The following is a 17,591-nucleotide window of genomic DNA, read 5'->3' as shown; positions in this document are numbered from 1 at the left end:
AAGGCTCAAAACTGTTTGCTCTCCTTATGGTGATACCATGGTGTTTATGGAGGAACTTGGGTCGGGTGTTAGGGTTACCTGGAGTGACTGAGACGGAAGGCTGGCAAGAGCCCTTTGAAGAAGGACCTGAATGCAAAGGTGGATCCGGCCTGGAAAGCTCCAGGAGACGCACTTTCTAGAAAGACCATCGCTTGCAAAGAAAGATGAACTTTGTGTTTCAGGAAGCAGAGAGCTGGCTTGGCTGGGGTGCCACGACCCCAGGCCTGACACACAGGGGCCAGGGGAAGCAGGCAGCTTCCTCCCATGTGCTGAGAGGCCCCGGGGGCTCAGGCCTGGGCTGTTCTGATCTGTGCCTCGACAAGAACGCTCCTGCTGTGCTAGATCACATGGAATGTGGAGGAGCAGGAACCCAAGGAGAGGGCCGAGGCTGTCTCGGGAGTCCAGATGGGAGGCGGGTGATCTGGGTGAGCTTGCTGTGAGGAACTGGAGGAAAGAAGAGAGACTTGCGCTCTCTTAGAGGTGCCAGTGGCTGGATGTGGGGTGATGGAAGGAGGGGTCGGGGATGACTGTGTGCTGTTGACTTGAGGGCAGCTCAAGTTACTGAGGGGAAGTGACCCGGGAGGCATTGGGTGGAAGTTGAGAGGTCCAGTACGTCCTTGAGATGGAGGTGCCTGTGAGAGGCTAGACTAGAGAAGCCCGCCTGCACGTGAGCTTGCAGTGGAGGAGAGAGGTGAAGCCCTGCGAGCCAGGTGCTGTGCCCGGGGCAGAGAGAAGCACCACGAGATAGGTCGTATCTAGCTGCTAGAATTTAACGGAAGGCAGAGTTTTCCCCCTTAGTGTAATAGATAGACCAATGGAACAAGAAAGAAGATCCCAAATATATATAGGAATTTCATAAATAATATGCATATTTCAAAACAGTGGGGTAGATTAGCCATTCGATAAGTGGTGTGAGGACAACAGATAAGCCATCTGGGAAGAAAGAAGCTGGATCTGGCTTATCTCAGCCTGCACTGGAGAAGGAAGTGCTGGGTCCACACAGGACAAGCTGAGAGCCTGTGCTTACATGCGCACCCCCACGCCCTCTACCCCAGAGTGACAGCTCATCCTCCCCACCAGACTCCTCAGGGGACTTGCCTGCAGATGCGCAGAACTGTACTCTTCCCACTGTTTCTGATAGCAAATGTGGCAACAGCGTAAACGGTCAGCATTAGAGGGTTAAACTAAATCACACCCAGTGGGGTACTTACTTAGCTGTCTGTCTATGCTGTTGTATAAAAAGAATGAGGAAGCACTCTGTGATCTGATACACAAACATCGATGTATTGGTTAAATACAGAAAGCAAGGAGCAGGGCAGTCTTTAAAATGTGCTTTGCTCCTTGGAAATTTATAAACAGAAACTCTGGAAAGACATGTAAAAAGCAACAGTGATAATCTGTGAAGGGCATATGATTACTAGGGGACAGAGGACAAGAATGGGAGGGAATCTTTGTCACATACCTCTGTATAATTTAAAATTTTTAATTATATATTATTTAGGAAAACAAAGGTCTTTTATACACAGTCGTTGCTCTTGGGAATTTTTAACCATTACCCATGGTTTTGGAAAGCAGTACATAGAGCAATGAAGATACACTCTTTGACCCTAAAATTCTTAGAAATTTAATTCATAACAAACACAAAAAAATCACAAGAGTGCACACTGTTCTTAATGGTAGCAATGCCTATAATAATGGAAATATAGAAGCAATCCCAATATTCAGTATAAGGAAGATTATTTAACACTGACAAACCTCACAATATAATATTGAGCTGCTGCATAATATACCGAAGAAAACCAGTGGAGACATTCATTCAGCACGCACCTTTGTGCCGCCTCTGTCACTCATTGTTCTGGGTGTTAAGGATACAGCAATAAATAAGACCAAAAAAGGCGAAGTCTGTGCACTAATGGAACCAACATTAGATCGGGGAACACTGGCAGCAGACAAACACATACTGTATGAGAAAGTAATGCTGTTTCTGATGTCAAATAAACCTGGATGACCCAGTGGTTGCAGTTTTCACATAAGAATCGAGGCGAGCCTTGTGGATTACATAGTGTCTGAGTGAAGGAGTCGAAGGGAAACACACCTACCTACCATAGTAAGGTAGGTAGCCAGTGGGGATTTGCTGTATGACACAGGGTGCTCAGACTCAGTGCTCTGTGACCACCTAGAGGAGTAGGTTTGGGTGGGAGGTGGGAGGGAGCTTCACGAGGGAGGAGACATATGTCTACCTATGGCTGGCTTGTGTTGATGGATGGCAGAAACTAATACAATATTGGAAAAAAAAAAAAAATCCCAAAGGTGAGAATCCATGAGGCATTTGGAGACTGTCCTGGGGGCAGGGCGGACAGGGGTCTGTCATAAGAAGCTCAGGAAGCTGTGGCTGGACCTTTGACTCTATGCTCCATGCAGCTCAAAGCTTGCCATGTGAGAAGCACGGGGAATGGTGGATAAAGAGGTGGTGCACCCTGAAGACATGGAAAAGGCAGGACTGCGGGAAGTGTTGGATGTGGGGAGTGGAGTAAAGAGAGGAATCGAGAAGGATTCAGTGGTTTGGGCCACAAGATGAATGGTGGGTGCCATAAGGGAGGTAGGAAATTGAAGGGCTAACAGATGTGGAAAGAAGAAGGAAAGGGGTGGGTTTTGTTGTAGATTTTTGAGTTTGAGGTACCTGTGAGTTACAGATGTAGAAAGAGAGAACTAAAATGAACTGTGTGATGAATATACTTACAGTTTTCATGATGCGCACATGGGTGAGTAAACGGAGGTGGACGTGTGCTGATGTGTGGGAGGGTGTGTGTATACACTCCCCGGTCTGTTTTCTGTGAGGTCCTGGGCCTGTGACACTCCAGGAGCACTGAGCACATTTAGCACCTGGGTATTAGCTTTTAAATATCTGAAAGAAACCAGGGCTTCTTGGTGAAATGGGTGATTCCAGGGTGGAATGGGAAAAAATAGGATATGCGTCTTGAGCATTTTATGTGGAAAAGAAGGAATGTTCTCAAAGAATGGTGGAGACATATTGGGAGGACACAGGAGCCAGCTTGAAAAAAGCCTACAACCAGCCGATTCTGGGATAAGTTGAGCATCAAAATGATAGTTTGGGGTACAATCCATTGAGAATTCATGAATCCACAGTTTTTAAAAGTTAATGATTCAAAAATTCGACAAGGACTAGGATAGTTACATAGCCTGACAGTATTTGCCACACAGTTTTTTTTAATTTCAGAAGAAAAAAGTAACTTACAGTTGAGAAACCTGATAGACATCACCTCAATTAAGTAATAAAACTGATCATCCTCGCAAATGGTCCCTACTGAAATAGCATGCCAGCTGTTAGCACACAGCAGCAATACATGAGCTGTATCTCATCATGAGAAAATATCAGAGAAAGCTAAAGTGAGAGTTTGTGTACCACAAAACTGCGTCCTTGGAGAATGTCAAGGTCATGAAAGTCAAGGAGGACTAGGATCCGACAGCAGCACACAGCTCTGCGTTGTCTTCTGGTGCAGAGTGCGGGACAGGCAGAGTGGGGAAGCACAGTGCGTGTGCGCGTGAGGGTGGACAGCATTCCTTTCCTCGCTTCTGCGGTCGTCAGCGGTGATTTTCACAGGAGAAGGTCCTTGTTTATAGGGATGACCCTCATTTGAGAGTGACTGGGCGGTAAGTGAGAGAAACAAGATGACAGTGCCGCCAGGGCTACTCAACTGATTTTGAGTAAAAACTTTCTTAGCTAAGATCTGTCTTTCCTTCGTCTTGTTCTATTTACAACTTTACTTCGACACTAGTGATTCAGGGTGGGGGGTGGGGAGGGAGAGGAGGGAATGCTTTGTACTGTATTTAGAAGTTTTAGAAAACTCGAAATTGTGAGACCTGTAGTTTCTCGAAGACGACAGAAAAGAGGGCTCCAGAGCACCTGCTGGGAGGAGAGCATTGCGCTTACAGGGACTCGCCATGCTGGTCTGCACACAGAGCGGGCCTGTGGAGACAGAGCGGGGCGGCGGCTGCTCACCGTGCTGGGGTGGGCAACCAGCTGGGAGAGCTGGGGCTGGGAGCCGGGGCTAGCCCCTGTCCTGCCCCGAGGTGGATTCATACCTGAGGACCTTCCTTCTCTCTGCAGTCGAGTCGTCTTCTGAAAGTGATCCCTCATCTGCTCTCTTGAGTATGATAAACTGAGTATGGTTTAGTCTTTGAAGTTGAAATTATGTCATTATCAAATAGCCTAAAACAATTTACTATTGCTTAGTGGTAGTGTCCCTAGAACAGGTGTTCTTAGGATTACAGAAGAACTTACGAAATCAATATTGATGTTTAAAAAAGAAGACAGCCTTGCATGCATGCCTCTTGCTGTGGTGGTTTGTGTTTTGTTTGGTAAGGTCAGAGCAGGTAGAACGTGTACCTCTGCTTCACAAACACCGGTGATTTACACGCTGCTCGTTGGACAGGACCGGTTTCCAGGCCGGTTAGTCAGCTTCCAGTGTGAAACCCTGACTCAGAAGCCGGTCGTCTGGGATGAGTCACCCTGCTCCTGCTGCGTCACGAGGTCCAGCGCAGCCTGGTTGCTCTCAACTGGCGCCCTTCCTGGAACCACAGGCCCTGAGGATATTCAGGACTCTTCTCTCCCAAAGCTGCATGTAAGAGTGCCCCCCACGATGCTCAAGAAGGTCCAAGCTGTCGCATTCAGTGCAGCTTGAGTGTGTCAGTGCTTCAGGCTTCACAGAGAACTCTGGACGAGAGAGGCAGTGAGGACTCTGGGTTTGGCCGCCAAGCCACGTGGTGATCCAGGGAGCATCATGGAATGTGTGACCTCCCTCGGCACTACAGAAACACTCAATGTCTTCTTCCTCGTTTGCACTCAGGCACAGGCCCCCGGCCTTTCAGGTTCAGCAGTGAGAGGCCATGGAAAGGTGGGAATACCAAATGACCCTCATTTGAGAGTGACTGGGGGATGAATGAGGGAAAACAAGACCACAGCCCCCAGTGCTGCTCAGTGGATTTGGCACATTTTGAGTAAAAACTTTCTTAACTAAGATCCCTTCTTCCCTTCATCTGTCTTACTCTGATTTAGAACTTCACTAGGACACTAATACTCCTACCCGTTATAGCAGTGAAAAGGTCTCAGCTTGTGAACTAGCTGTATAGAGCATTTTAATACTGATTCTCGTCCACAAGTGTTGAAGCTACTTCTTACACCTTCTGTCCCTACAAGCCTAAATAAATGCCTGTCAGTTAATTCAGCTTGGTGGATCAAACACATATCAATCATCTGTAATACACAGCTAAGGGCTGCGATGGGTATGTGGGGAATACAAAGTATGTTCCCATCCCCAAGAAACTTACAGTCAAAAAGGAGAGAGGAAAGATCTACTCAGGTTTTTGAGTAGAATGTGATAAAAGCTAAAAGACAAAAATAAATCATTTTGCATACAAAGAAAAAGGAAGAATTGGGAACTTACATGGTTGTCCAGTTGCTAGGACTCCATGCTCTCAATACAGGGGGCCTGGGTTCAATCCCTGGTCAATAAATGGTATCCCGCATGCCATAACTAAATATCCTGCATGCCACAACTGAGACCTGGTGCCGCCAAATGAATAAATAAAATACTAAAGAAAGGAAAAAAGAAAATTGTTTACACTATAGAATGAGAAAAATCAAGAAAGAAGTGGAATGAGTTTGTCTTTGAAAAATGGGCATCTTTAGACAGGTATGGTGGTGGGAACATGAAGTTTGTTTAGAGGAACTAATGGGAGCCCAGTGGAAACAGTGTCAGACTTTATTTTTGCGGGCTCCAAAATCACCGTAGATGGTGATTGCAGCCATGAAATTAAAAGACGCTTACTCCTTGGAAGGAAAGTTATGACCGACCTAGATAGCATATTCAAAAGCAGAGATATTATTGATATGTTGCCAACAAAGGTCCTTCTAGTCAAGGCTATGGTTTTTCCAGTGGTCATGTATGGATGTGAGAGTTGGACTGTGAAGAAAGCTGAGCGCCGAAGAATTGATGCTTTTGAACTGTGGTATTGGAGAGGACTCTTGCGAGTCCCTTGGACTGCAAGGAAATCCAACCAGTCCATCCTAAAGGAGATCAGTCCTGGGTGTTCATTGGAAGGACTGATACTGAAGCTGAAACTCCAATACTTTGGCCACTTCGTGCGAAGAGTTGACTCATTGGAAAAGACCCTGATGCTGGGAGGGGTTAGGGGCAGGAGGAGAAGGGGACGACAGAGGATGAGATGGCTGGATGGCATCACCGACTCGATGCACATGAGTTTGAGTAAAATCCGGGAGTTGGTGATGGACAGGGAGGCCTGGCATGCTGCGATTCATGAGGTCGCAAAGAGTCAGATACGACTGAGCAACTGAACTGAACCGAACTGAACTGAGTGGGAGCCAAGACTCAGTTGGGGTGAGGCTGCAGTAACTTGGTCTTAGACTCACACATGCATGAATCAGGAGACCTGCAGGAGTCATGAGGATGCCCTGGACCTTCCATAACTAGTTGAGTGATATGACTATCTCTGTCCCTTAGGAAAGAGTGTTTTAGAGCAAGCTTCAGGAGTGGTGAGAGGGAAGGACCAGGTTAGGAGATCAGTTAGGAGACATATCCCTAGTCCACGTAACATGCAAAGCAAGAAGTAAAACAGGAATGAGAAGGAAGGATGATGAAGGATGATGTTAAAAAAGATAAACATGGAGCAAATGGATTGACTACAGCAACTGGGTGTGGAAAAGGAAATAAAGGTCACTCGCAGATTTTGGAACAGAGTGACCAAGAAATGATGGGGCTGTGGCTGTGGCTGTGTTACACAAAGAGGGAACACACAGGAAGAACCATAAGTCTGGGCCACAAGACACAGGACATTGGGAGTCCTCTGATCGTAAAATCATAGAACTGGATTAAATGAGATCCTGGTCAGTTACCTGTGCTCAGGTTTCCCTGGACCTAAAGAAACAACAGCAACAACTTTAGTCTGTATATCCTGGGAAGGACAGATGCATTTATACAGCTCTGTGCTAATGATAGGCAAAAAATCTAATTAAATCCTCTCCTTTGGTGGGTTCAGACTATTTCTTTCAAGACCTACACTCATATACTTCATTTTTTAAAAGATATCACTGGCATGATATATATGTTCTTTTAAAATTCATAAATACCTTTCATCTGTGATCTGGGCTTCTCTGGTGGCTCAACTGGTAAAGAATCCACCTGCAATGCAGGAGACCTGGGTTCAATCCCTGGGTTGGGAAGATGCCCTGGAGAAGGGAAAGGGTACCCACTCCAGTATTCTGGCCTGGAGAATTCCATGGACCATATAGTTCATGGGGTCATAAAGAATCGGATACAACTGAGCAACTTTCACTTCATCTGTGGTCAACTGATTTTTTGACAGAGGAGCTGACGTTTTAACTGGGAAAGAATAGTAATTCCCACAGGTAGCCCTGAGATAAGTGGATATCCACATGCAAAAGAGTCAAGTTGACCCCTGCCTCATATCATAAATAGGAATTATTTCAGAATAGATCATGGGCCTAAATATAAGAACTAAAACTATCATACTCAAAGGAAAAAATAGGAATATGTCTTTATAACCATATATACTGGGCAGTTGTTCCTTACATATGACACCTAAAGCATATACACCCCCAAAAAATAAATAAAGGGGACTTCATAAACAAAGAAATTTCTTTGCTTCACAGGACATTCAGGAAAGTAACAGACAACCCAGAGAACTGGAGAAACTTTTTGCAAATCACATATCTGGTAGGGGATTTGTAACCAAACAAATATAGAAACTAATGTAAAAAGTTGCATCATTATAAAAAAAGATAACCCAAATTAAAAATAGAGAATTTGAATAGACGCTTAGCCAAAGAACTTGGCCAAGAATCGCATGATATCATCATTTAGCCATCAGGGAAATGCAAATCAAAGCCACAGTGTGATATATCACCTCACACCCATTAGGGTGGCTGTAATAAAAAAGACAGCCAATAATATGTGTCTATAAGGATGTGGATAAAGGACCGAAATGGTATGGACCTAACAGAAGCAGAAGATATTAAGAAGAGGTGGCAAGAATACACAGAAGAACTACACAAAAAAGATCTTCATGACTGAGATAACCACGATGGTGTGATCACTCACCTAGAGCCAGACATGTTGGAATGCAAAGTCAAGTGGGCTTTAGGAAGCATCACTATGAACAAAGCTAGTGAAAGTGATGAAGTACCAGTTGAGCTATTTTAAATCCTAAAAGATGATGCTGTGAAAGTGCTGCACTCAATATGCCAGCAAATTTGGAAAACTCAGCAGTGGCCACAGGACTGGAAATGGTCAGTTTTCATTCTAATCCCAAAGAAAGGCAATGCCAAAGAATGTTCAAAGTACTGCACAATTGCACTCATCTCATATGCTAGCAAAGTAATGCTCAAAGTTCTCCAAGCCAGGCTTCAACAGTATGTGAACCATGAACTTCCAGATATTCAAGCTGGATTTAGAAAAGGCAAAAGAACCAGAGATCAAATTGCCAACAACCGTTGGACCATTGAAAAGGCAAGAGAGTTCCAGAAAAACATTTATTTCTGTTTTATTGACTATGCCAAAGCCTTTGACTGTGTGGATCATGACAAACTGTGGAAAATTCTGAAAGAATTTTCCTGTATACAGGTCAAGAAGCAGCAGTTAGAATCAGACATGGAATAGCAGACTTGTCCCACATTGGGAAAGGAATACGTCAAGGCTGTATATTATCACCCTGCTTATTTAACTTATATGCAGAGTACATCATGAGAAATGCCGGGCTGGATGAAGCACAAGCTGGAATCAAGATTGCCGGGAGAAATATCAATAACCTCAGATATGCAGATAATACCACCCTTATGGCAGAAAGTAAAGAAGAACTAAAAAGCCTCTTGATGAAAGTGAAAGCAGAGAGTAAAAAAGTTGGCTTAAAGCTCAACATTCAAAAAATGAAGATCATGGCATCTGGTCCCATCACTTCATGGCAAATAGGTGAGGAAACAATTGAAACAGTAACAAACTTTATTTTTTGGGGCTCCAAAATCATTGCAGATGGTGACTGCAGCCATGAAATTAAAAAGACACTTGCTCCTTGGAAGAAAAGCTATAACCAATCTAGACAGCATATTAAATAGCAGAGATATTACTTTGCCAACAAAGGTATGTCTAGTCAAAGCTCCAGTAGTCATATATGGATGTGAGAGCTGGACTATAAAGAAAGCTGAGCGCCAAAGAATTGATGCTTTTTAACTGTGGTGTTGGAGAAGACTCTTGAGAGTCCCTTGAACTGCAGGGAGATCAAACCAGTCAATCCTAAAGGAGATCAATCCTGAATATCCATTGGAAGGACTGATGCTGAAGCTGAAGCTCCAAAACTTTGACCACCTGATGCAGAGAACTGACTCATCGGGAAAGACCCTGTTGCTGGAAAAGATTGAAGGCAGAAGGAGAAGGGGACAACAGAGGATGAAATGGTTGGATGACATCACTGACTTGATGGACACAAGTTTGAGCAAGCTCTGGGAGTTGTTGACGGACAGGGAAGCCTGGTGTACTGCAATCCATGTGGTCACAAAGAGTTGGACGTGACTGAGCAACTGAACTGAACAAAGATGTAGAGAAACTGGAGCCCTCATAATGGCTGGTAAAATGGTGCAGCCACTTTGGAAAACAGTCTGGCAGTTCCTCAAAAAGCTAAACATCACATTACCATATGATCCAGCAAAGCCACTCCTCGGTATAAACCCAAAAGAATTGAAAACATGTATCTATGTAACTTGTACACTGACATTCATTGCAGTATTACTTGTATATGCAAGAATATGGAAACAACCCAAATGGCCATCAGCGATGGATGGATAAATAAAATGTTACGTATGCATATAATGGAATACTGTTCAGCAGTAAACAGGAGTTCAGTACTTGCACTTGCTATCAGTATAGCTTGGATGCAACTTGGAAATGTTATGCTGTGTGAAATAAGCCAATCTCAGAAGGCCACAGCTTCCATGATTCCATTCCTGTGAAATGTTCAGAGCAGACAGATCCATAGACAGGAAGTAGATCGGTGTGTTTGGGGGAGGGGGGAGCAGGGAGGCCCTGTGACAGCTTGGGGCTTTTGGACTAATGTTCTGGAACTAGACAGTGCTGGTGGTTGGAGAACACGTGTATGTATGTAATGCCACTGAATTGTACATTTTAGAATGGTGAAATTGTATGTTTTATGTGTGTTTTGCCACAATATTTTTATTTGAGTGAATTTTATGGCATGTAAATTAGGTCTCAGTAAAGCTGTTATAAAAATACAAAGCATATCAGCCTGATTGTTTTCAGGGCACTGTGCTGAGGGGAAAAGTTCAATCCAAAGATCCTATAGTAGATGATTGCATTTTTATAACATTTCAAAGTGGCCAAATCTTAGAAACCGAGGACAGATCAGCAGTTTGTAAATGTTGGGAAGGGAGGGGGAGGGAGGGAGGTGGGTGATAAAAGACAGCCAAGGGGTCCCTGTGGACGACCTTTGGAGGTCCTTGTGGAGGTGGGTGCAGGACCTCCTCAGTGGTGAACTTCACAGCACCAGGCTTGTGGGCACACAGATAGCATCGGGGTGGGTGAGACCTGAGTCCAGGTGTATGGCAATCATGAATGTCTGGTGTGATGTCTTACTGTTGTCTGCCTGGGACAGTGTGCTACTGGGGGAAGGGGCAGAATTGACACTTCTGTCCATGGGAATTTCACTTCAAAATGTGTAAGAGGAGCTGTGTCTCTTTGAAAACTTGTTCTGGAGGCGGACTTCTGTGGCTGTGAGATGTCCTCTTCTGACATGCCTCGGCTCATCTCCAGGGGCAGTGACTGCGATCCAAGTCTAGGACTCCAGTTATGTCCTGGTTACCTGTGTCCTCCTTCAGACCAAGCCTTGCAGCAGGATTTATTGTTTGGTTAATTTCACCAATGCAGTATTTTCCGAAAATAAAGAGGAAGTGAAAGTGTGGAAAAGGCCTTTCTCGGGACTTTTGCCATGCTTTAGTTACATTTAGCAAAAAAACAAAAAGATTGTTATTCTTTCCTATTCACTGATATTAGAAAGTTTCCATGTCACACTTTTATTTTAGCAAAGAGAAAATCCGATTTTTCTTATGAATAAAACCACATTTCTGTGCAGTAAAGATCATCCTGCTAACATCTCATGTTGAAAAGATAAACAGCAGGATTAACTGTTTACTTTAGGAGCGCGGTCTGCTTGTTTTTCAGGAGGACACAGTGTCCCGCTGTATCTGGTTTCCCGTCTGTTTGCGGCTTGGAGCTGGGAAAGGCCCTGCCCCTCGTGCTACGCACCCCTCCCGCTCCCCCGCCCGGGTTGGGTCCAAATTCCCCTCCCAACCTCTCCTCCCCTTTCTCTCTTTCCTGCTTTTTTTTCTCACTTTATCCTGGAATTTCTTCTGTTTATTTCTTAGATTGGGTTTAGTAAGGGATCATAACGTGGCGAGAAAGACCGTTGTTGATCGGAGACTGCTTCAGTTGACTCTGACCTAGAATAGAGCAGCCGGACCTGACTCTGATTCCGGGAATTCTTGGTGAAGTGCTCAGAACTGCTTCCACGACTCATGTAAACATCCACATGTCACTTCATCTGCTTCTCTCTTGGAACACGAGCATCCACAGACACACGTGTGCACACACGCTCACTGGTTCTCTCCCACTCTGCTTCTGTGTCTGTGATACAGAGCCTGTGAATGAAAGGAGGGAAAAATAAATATTTCTGAAAAGTTGGGAAGGGGCATTTGAAGCTTCAGAAATTAAATTATAGGCTCTCTGAAACCCCCTCTGTGAATCAACAGTTTTCTTTTTCTTCTTCCTTATGCTTGTTTTGTTGCTTTCACAGATTAACAGTACGTGTACTTTCGGAATTTTTAAAATGTTCTTTAATTAGCATGATGAGGCGTTCAGCCCATAAGAGAAGGAAAGGAAGAAGCATTCTTAAAGACAAACATTAACTCCACAGTGGACTTTATACTTCCATGGTGATATGCCTGGGGTTGAACCCTGCACCTCTTATCTGTTATTTTGTTGCTGGGCAGGTGCTGTGCAGCGCAGCAGTTTTACTCCCTTCCTCCAGCCTCACCCTCCTGGCTCATGAATGCAAGAAAGTCAAGGCACCGCAGCCAAGGGCTCTGGGACCAGGCGAGCTGCGGCCGAGGGTTTGTCATTGATTTTGACTGCTCAAGCAGAGAGGCGCTTTCCTTACAACAGACCTGGGTGGTGGGGTCGGCACCTGAGGCGCCTCCTGAGCTGGCTTCCAGGGTGCCAGCGTTGTTTCTGAGCCCTCTCCACTGCTTCAGTCGCTGTCCTGTGGGCCCTTCACGCAGGAGATCGGCCTTTTACAAAGGGGCTCACACCTCTTACCACTCAGGAGAGCTGATACCTGACCAGAGAATGCCATCTTCCTGTCGATCAGCTCTGTCTGGTAGCAAAGTGGATTTGCCTGGTGGGTGAAGGAAACGGAGACGCTTAGGTGCAGCGTAGGGGCAGGCTCATCACCGGGGGCCAAACAGATTGAAGTTACCTGGATTGTGAGGGTCCCAGCGGAGCTCCCAGCAGCCAGGCAGGTCTCCCGCGGTAGAGGAGCCCCTCCCCCACGGCCCGGCACCACGTGCTGACAGCCATGAGAGTGGGGGAGGGGTTTACTTGGTGAAGGTCAGTCTTTTAGGCTTGGGTGGAACCTTGAGCTAAGTGGCATTCTCTTGCCAGACTCTTAACTTGGAGAGTTTTGAATGGCAGACTGACAGGCTCTTTAACCCCTCCTCCCTGGAGACATCTTCTCTATGCTGTTTCAACGTTTATCAACAGTGGACCACGTCTGAAAGCAGCAGTTTCCCTCCCATGCAAGGCTTGGGGTCCCAGCATCAGTGCTCAGCATGCGTGAAAGTCACCTGCAGCCTGGGGCATGGTGTCACTGGGTGTCTTTGGCATCCTGGCTGGGGCTTCAAACATTCTCTGTTAAAACAACCACCTCCTGTGCCAGTGACCGTGTTTCTACAACAGCATTTGGTCTGAGCCCTCCCAGTATCCCCATTACTCCCCAGTGGCAGGAGGTGGGCATGCTGGCTGTCCTGGGCCAGTGATTGACCCACCTGGGCCTGGACCCAAACCCTCCACTCCACACAGCCCGCTCACTGCGGCTCCACACCGCCCCAGAGCTGCCCACCAGGGTGACATCTCTACCTCCATCCCTGTTTCCATAAACAACTGATTTTAAATTAAGAATAATGCATGGGAATACCCAAATAGTAAGTAGTCTTTCTCCTTATGACCACTTTCCCTCTATCTTTGTTCTTACATAGTATTTTCCGGCCTTCTCTCAACTTCTCGAACATGGGAAAACTCCCATGTTGCTGTCCCAGTTTTGGAGTGTGCTGTGCACCCTGCTCTTAAGTGTGTTACTGTCAACTCTGTGCAGGACAGGCTTCCAGACCAGCCCTGGAAGGAGCCTTCCCTGACCACCTGGCCAGGCCCTTCCACCCCAGCACTTTCCCGTAGGCTCCAGCAGTCCCCCGCCTGTGCTCGTCTGTGTGCTGGGGCCAGGCCTTTCCCTGGGGAGGAGCCGAGGACCCTGCCCAGGCCTGGGCCTGCAGCAGTCCCGCTGTACTTAGCACACAAGAAACCTCTTGAGGCCGGGGCACTGTTCGGGGCATGGGGATTAGCATGTTCGTGCCAGTGTTACTGACTCTGCGGTCCTCGAGGCCTCTCTGTGTCCCTCGAGGCCTCTCTGCGTCAAGCACTCCTGCGTCTGACCCAGTAATTTTGCACTTGGCTCATTTCTTGTGTTCACGCAAGTCAAGATGTCTTTTAAGGAAAAAAGAACAAGTCATACTTAAGTCTGTGAACTTAGAGAGTTTCCAAATACTCTCATAACTCACAAATAACGGCTGAAGAGCCCAGCACATGGTGGCTGTCCAGAGGGTCTTTGTTTGGCGAGGATGTGAGTTGCAGAGTCAGATAAGAACCAGCTTCTGGAGTAGCAGTGAGTGCATGGTGGACTCTCCCGTCATACATAAGCATTGTAGCTGCAGAAACTGAACAGCAATCATTTGAGCTTTTGGAAATTGTCCTAAGGGCACACAGCAGATGGAGGACATTCCATCTGTGGAATCATGGAAACCTACTATGTCTCAGTAAGAACAGCGAGTCTGTGGCTCTTGCGCCCTGACCCACTTCCTGCCAGCTGCTGCTGCTCTAGGCTCTGCTCCAGGGGGGCAGACAGGGCCCAGTCCAGCACTCGATCTCCCTCTAGGAGGGCTGTCCACCACATCCCTCATCCCCAGGCCTCTGTTGAGAGGCTCCACCCCAAGTGTGGGGGGCCAAGAGTACCTCCCCTAGCTCACCCCCAGGGTGAGGGGCTCGCCCAGAAGACCAGCGCCCACCAGCACACATGCTGGGGCAGAAGCATCTGTGCAGGCAGGGGTACTGCCCAGAGGGAGGTGGTGCCCAAGAGTGAAGGGAACGGGATCTGGAAGAGCAGTTCACAGCGTGCTTCAGGCAGATGACAGAGCCACGAGCAGGTAACAGAGAGCATCAGGGAAAGAGCCGAGGGCCGCCCCAGAATCGCTGTCAGACGTGAGGGGCAGGAGGGGTGTGCTCAGGAGCAGTCGGAGCACCCACGGCGAGATGTGGATGCAAAGCTCACTGCCCTGCAGGCCTCCACACCGCCTCCATCCCCACACTGGACAGTCAGCTTCTTGACCCATGGACAAATCTTATAGCCAGTATCACTGTCTTATAGCCACAGCATATTAAAAAAAATGTCACATGTGTGGAATTTTAACACTAGTATCTTTAAGATAGATAGGGCATTCTTCTGGTTTCCACCTGCCAAATAACCGCTCCTGAACAGAGTAGTGCATGAGGTGAGGGGACAGGGGTTTCCTGGTGTTCTTGGGTATAAAATACTGTATTGCAAGGAAAATTGAACACACTAATAATTATATATGATTTTGGTGTATTTTTTTCCTCTGTAGACCTGACAAAGTAAATTTTAGAAAAATTATTGCTAGCAGCATTTTGGTGATGATTTTCAAGGAATACCTATTAATATATTTGAATATTAATGTTTGGTAAAACATAATTTGATTGCTAAGTAATGTCTGATTCTTTGCGACCCTGTGAACTGCAGCATGCCAGGCTCCCTTGTCCTTCACTGTCTTCTGGAGTTTGCTCAAACTCATGTGCATTAAGTTAGTGTTGCCATCCAACAGTCTCATCCTCTGTTGCCTCTTCCTCCTCCTACCCTCAATCTTTCCAAGCATCAGGGTCTTTTCCAATGAGTCAGCTCTTTGCATGAGGTACAGAAAGTATTGGAACTTCAGCATCAGTCCTTCCAATGAATATTCAGTGTTGATTTCCTTTAGGATTGACTGGTTTGATCTTCTGGCTGTCTAAGGGACTCTCAAGAGTCTTCTCCAGCACCACAATTTGAAAGCATCAATTCTTCGGCGCTCAGCTTTTTTTATGATCCAGCTCTCACATCTGTACGTAAAGGTTGATTAGCTGATTATTAAGTATAATATTAGGGGCTTCCCTGATAGCTCAGTTGGTAAAGAATCCTCCTGCAATGCAGGAGACCCTGGTTCAATTCCTGGGCTGGAAAGATCCCCTGGAGAAGGGAAAGGCTACCCACTCCAGTATTCTGAGAAGGAAATGGCAACCCACTCCAGTACTCTTGCCTGGAGAATCCCATGGATGGAGGCTGCAGTCCACGGGGTCGCAAAGAGTCGGACACGACTGAGCGACTTCACTTTCACTTTCAAGTATAATATTTATAGTTTTTCGGATCCTCTAATTGTTATGCCTTTAGACTGTGCTGCCATATGTGGCTGTTTACATTTAAACTAATTACAGTTAGGTAAAACTTAAAATTCAGCTCCTCACCCACATTAGCTGCATTTGAAGCCTGCGTGGCTGCCACAGTAGCTGCAGGGCCACCCGTCAGCATGGATTTTGAGCACCCACACTGCTACGGGCTGCCGTTCTCTGCTTTGTTCCTCACTCCCACTGTGTGTTCATCTGGTCTACCTGTCTTGAAATAAGGAGTTTAGCTCCATTTCTGGCTAATTTCTTAGCCTGGTAATTTCCCACTTTTGTACATTTAAAAAGAGGTTTATGTTAAATATGTTTATATGTTCATTTTATCTTATTGTTAAGAGTTAGTTCTCTTATGTAACATTATGTGGTCTTGGGCAAGACCCAAAAACCTTCTGATCTTCAGTTCTCTGTATGCTGAGTGAGGGTGAGAATAATCACGCCCTCAGAGGCCATCTAAGGATAAAATGGTGCCCATGGAACAGGGCTTGGCACCCACCACCCACTGTCAAAATGATGCGTTTCTAACCCATGCCCACTCGAAAAAATTAACATTTGTTATTTTAAGCTTCTAACTTGTAGAATGACTTGCTATGTAGCAATAGACAGCTAATCAAATAACCAGTCAGTGAGGCAGACAGAAACAGTTAGGGCAGGAACACAAGACTTGAAAAATACACTTAAATGACTTGACTCACAGATCTCATACAGAACCATCTTTAACAACTAGCACATGTGCATTCTTCTTGGTTGATATTGTCTTAAAAATTGATTGTGTGCTAGGCCATACAAGCAGATCTCTACAAATGTAAGAGAACCAGCATATTCTTTCACTGTAGTGCAATTAAATTAGAGTTAATGGCAAAAATATGTGCATTCTCAATCCTTATAGAAAAAAAACTTTAAGTACTTCCAAATAATTCCTGGATCAAAGAAATAATAATGGGTAAATATTAATTAAAAATAATAATTAAAAATACCTAGAACTGATGAATAATCATAAAAATACTAAATATCAAATTTTACGTGATATCATTAATTTGATACTTAGAAGAAATGTTATAGTCTGAGCTCATTTTAGAATGAGAGGAGGTTCAAAATTAAATGAGCCAAGCCTCTAACATAAAAAGCAATTTAAAAATCGTAGGATAAATACAAAGAAAATAGAAGGAAGGAGATTATAAGCATAAGGGTAGAAATTAATGACATGAACTGAGTAAACAAAACCAAGAGTTGGTTCTTTGAAATGATATAATAATAATTCAATGAAAAAACTCATAAAGAGAGGAGAGACGATATAAATAAGCACAACTGAAAAGGGAAGATATGAGGATCAGCCCCATCAGTTAGAGATGCAGTGAGAGGGTATTGTTCTATCTTTATGCTAATAAACTTGAAAATGTAAACAAAATGGATAAACCTCTAGAAAAATATAACTTACCAGAAAATCCCCAAAAGTTCAACTATTATTCAAGAAATTAAGAGTTAAAGTCTTCCCAGGTAAAGAAAGCATGATAGCGAAGTCATTTTATTACTAAATCGTTTCAAAGTCATGTGTCGAAAAACACATGACTCAAGTCATTTACAAAGTTTTCACATGAAAAAGGAATTCCTGTCAGCTCATTATATGAAGTGGATATAAAGAATCCTGATACCAAATCT

The 17,591-nt window shown here is 45.2% G+C and overlaps 1 protein-coding gene across 2 annotated transcripts in view; it reads left to right on the top strand.

Annotated features, from left to right (window-relative positions):
* SPIDR (scaffold protein involved in DNA repair) overlaps window positions 1–17,591 on the top strand; it is a 139,508-nt gene that overhangs the window by 77,148 nt on the left and 44,769 nt on the right. The window contains exon 1 of one of the 2 annotated variants that reach the window (XM_068983773.1): window positions 12,204–12,271. The exons of the other annotated variant lie outside the window; for it this stretch is intronic. Within the exon in view, the coding sequence (XP_068839874.1) occupies window positions 12,207–12,271 (65 nt within the window). The 5' untranslated portion in view covers window positions 12,204–12,206. Of the gene's footprint in view, window positions 1–12,203; window positions 12,272–17,591 lie in introns of those variants that run through there. 2 annotated transcript variants of the gene reach the window in all.

This window comes from Capricornis sumatraensis, chromosome 11 (assembly GCF_032405125.1).
Source record: "Capricornis sumatraensis isolate serow.1 chromosome 11, serow.2, whole genome shotgun sequence".
NCBI lineage: Eukaryota > Metazoa > Chordata > Mammalia > Artiodactyla > Bovidae > Capricornis > Capricornis sumatraensis.
Note: the sequence above shows the minus strand (reverse complement) of the source record. Positions and strands in the feature narration are given on the sequence as shown.